General features: G+C 38.1%; 1 protein-coding gene across 1 annotated transcript in view; it reads left to right on the top strand.

Annotated features, from left to right (window-relative positions):
• The window catches only part of LOC107659908 (vacuole membrane protein 1), an 11,078-nt gene that overhangs the window by 2,839 nt on the left and 5,739 nt on the right, over positions 1–2,500 (top strand). The window contains exons 3-4 of the mRNA XM_016449009.1: positions 1–56; positions 2,168–2,335. The exon at positions 1–56 is cut by the window's left edge and continues 55 nt beyond it. Coding sequence (XP_016304495.1) covers positions 1–56; positions 2,168–2,335 — 224 coding nt within the window. The remainder of the gene's footprint in view (positions 57–2,167; positions 2,336–2,500) is intronic.

The raw sequence follows: 2,500 nt of genomic DNA, 5'->3' as shown, positions 1-2,500 counted from the left end.
GTATTTTGTCTTCGGTCGGTCTTGGCACTGGACTGCACACTTTCCTTCTGTACCTGGTGAGAATTCTTATACTGGACTGCTGCATATATGCATGTATATGTGTGCCAAACGTTTAATCAACTTTTAGGAGTCTACTAGCATATATGTGACCTCAATGGTTACAAACATGGTCTGAAAAACATCCCATGGGGTCTTTACATACAGTACAGGCTGTATATAACTCTCAGGGGCCGTCTGTAAAAAAGGGAAGTGTATGTGTGATCGATGTTCCACTGAAGTATATTAATAGTGACAGTGAAAGCATGTGCTTCTCTACAGCAGATCTCGTAATCAGAACCTTTCACTAGTTTCCACTGACTCAGACTGGACTGTGAGACCGTGGTCAGTAGTATCCACTTCCACTAGCTGTGGTGAAAGTCACACCCCTCCTTTGTCACCAGAGAACTCTAGTACTTTGTGCTCAGTTTATTTTCCATGGGCGGCATTGTGAAAGAATGGGATGTGAAAGTGCAAATACGCACAATGTTTCACCACCAGACTTTTGTACAAAGATGAGCATTTTTCTCGATTTTTATAATTTTGAATTTGTAAAGGACAAAAACTTTAGAGAAAAAAGCACACAAAATAATAATTACATTTTTAGGGCTTTCATAAGTAATGATAACTTCTTTTTAGGTTTATGCACCTAACACTTAATATAAAGTCAGTATTTTACAGATAATATTTTAATATTATTTAGTAGAATGACTATAAAAGCCAATAATTTAATTTACTGAATAACATAGTCTTGCATAGTCTACAGTTCGAAAGTTTGGAGTTTGTAAAATTAAAAAATAAAAAGCTTTTGAAAGAAGTCTCTTATGCTCATCAATCGTAATAGTTGTTTTATTAGATTTTAAAATAACTGTTTTCTATTTAATATATTTTAAAATGTAATTTATCCCTGTCATGTCAAAGCTGAATTTTCAGCATCATTACTCCAGTCTTCAGTGTCACATGATCCTTCAGAAATCATTCTAATCTGCTGATTTGCTGCCCAAGAAACATTTCATCTTATTATCAATGTTGAAAACAGTTGCGCTGCTTAATATTTTTGTGGAAACTGATACTTTTTTTCAGATTCTTAATTAATGGAAAGTTCAACAGAACAGCGTTTATTTGAAGTACATTTTTTGTAACGTTATAAATTCCTTTACTGTCACCTTTGATCAATTTAATGCATCCTTGATGAATAAAAACGTTCAGTAATTTTTGGTGGGTCTTTAGCATAAAAAAAACCCTGTTTTAAACATTAATATAAGGAAACGCCTAATTTAAGGAAACCAGCCTGTCATTCTCATCATCTGCATCTCATGATTGAGTTTGCGAAAAGTGGCTTGTGTCAGGTTTCAGTGCCTGGGAAATGAACTCAATTGCAGTGAGTAACCAGATAAAAGAGTCGCTGTATCAGGCTCTTTACTGTGACACTGTCATGAGCTCATTCCTCTGAAAGTGACTAAAAAGTGGTCCTGCCTGACTGACATCACCTCCGCCTGTAAAGATCCCAACAGTCTGCAGAGTAACTGAAGATCAATATTTTGACTGGGTTTAGGTTTAACAGGCTTTTTAGTGCAGGTTTTGGATATCTTGTTGCTTTATGGTCATAATAAAGCAACTTTTGAAGTGAGAAAATAAAGGTTTCTGGACCACTTGTTGCATCTGTATAATATTTTCTTCTGGATTAAGTTTGATTTGAATGGATCCGTTCACTAAATGGTACCACCTGAATCATTCTTGCCTCCTCCTGGTGAGCAAGGTTAATCAGATGTTAAAAATGCTAGACATGGTAGATTGTCCAGTCTCCTCTCCCACGGACTGACCGACCGTGGGAATGAATGACATCAATGTCTGTTTTCACTTAGCAAATGAATTGTCATTCAGTAGGTGTTGCGGTTTTCCATCGCACTGCATTTAGGTCACAAGCTTTTTGCCGTTGCATTGAACCCCAAGTGCTTTTGTGGTAGTTTACGTACTTGGTCAACGAACAATTGTTTATTTTACTTGTGGTGTACTAGTCTAAGAAATATATCAAGCTGTGCATGTGACACAGCTCATGGAAAAAAAATTTTCATGCTCACATGAAATATTATTTTAGTCTGTAAACATGTGATTGCATAATTTCCTCCAGGGTCCACACATAGCTTCTGTCACCCTGGCTGCATATGAATGTGGCTCTGTGAATTTCCCCGAGCCGCCCTACCCAGCCCAGATAGTGTGTCCGGAGGAGGAGGTCCTGCAGGAGAGCATCTCACTATGGACCATCATGTCGAAGGTTCGCCTGGAGGCTTGCATGTGGGTGAGTGTTTTCACAGCGCAGTCTTTCCCCATGAAGTACTAAAGCTGCTCACTTAAGGCACTCTCGAAAGTCAGAACTCATGCAAAGTGCAAAAAGCGATCACACTAGATTTTGTGGACATATTTCAGACCCTGCAACAAGTACGATGTCACCACCTCTGTGTGT

This window comes from Sinocyclocheilus anshuiensis, unplaced genomic scaffold (assembly GCF_001515605.1).
Source record: "Sinocyclocheilus anshuiensis isolate Anshui unplaced genomic scaffold, SAMN03320099.WGS_v1.1 scaffold1241, whole genome shotgun sequence".
NCBI lineage: Eukaryota > Metazoa > Chordata > Actinopteri > Cypriniformes > Cyprinidae > Sinocyclocheilus > Sinocyclocheilus anshuiensis.
This window is presented reverse-complemented; position numbering and strand designations above follow the sequence as displayed.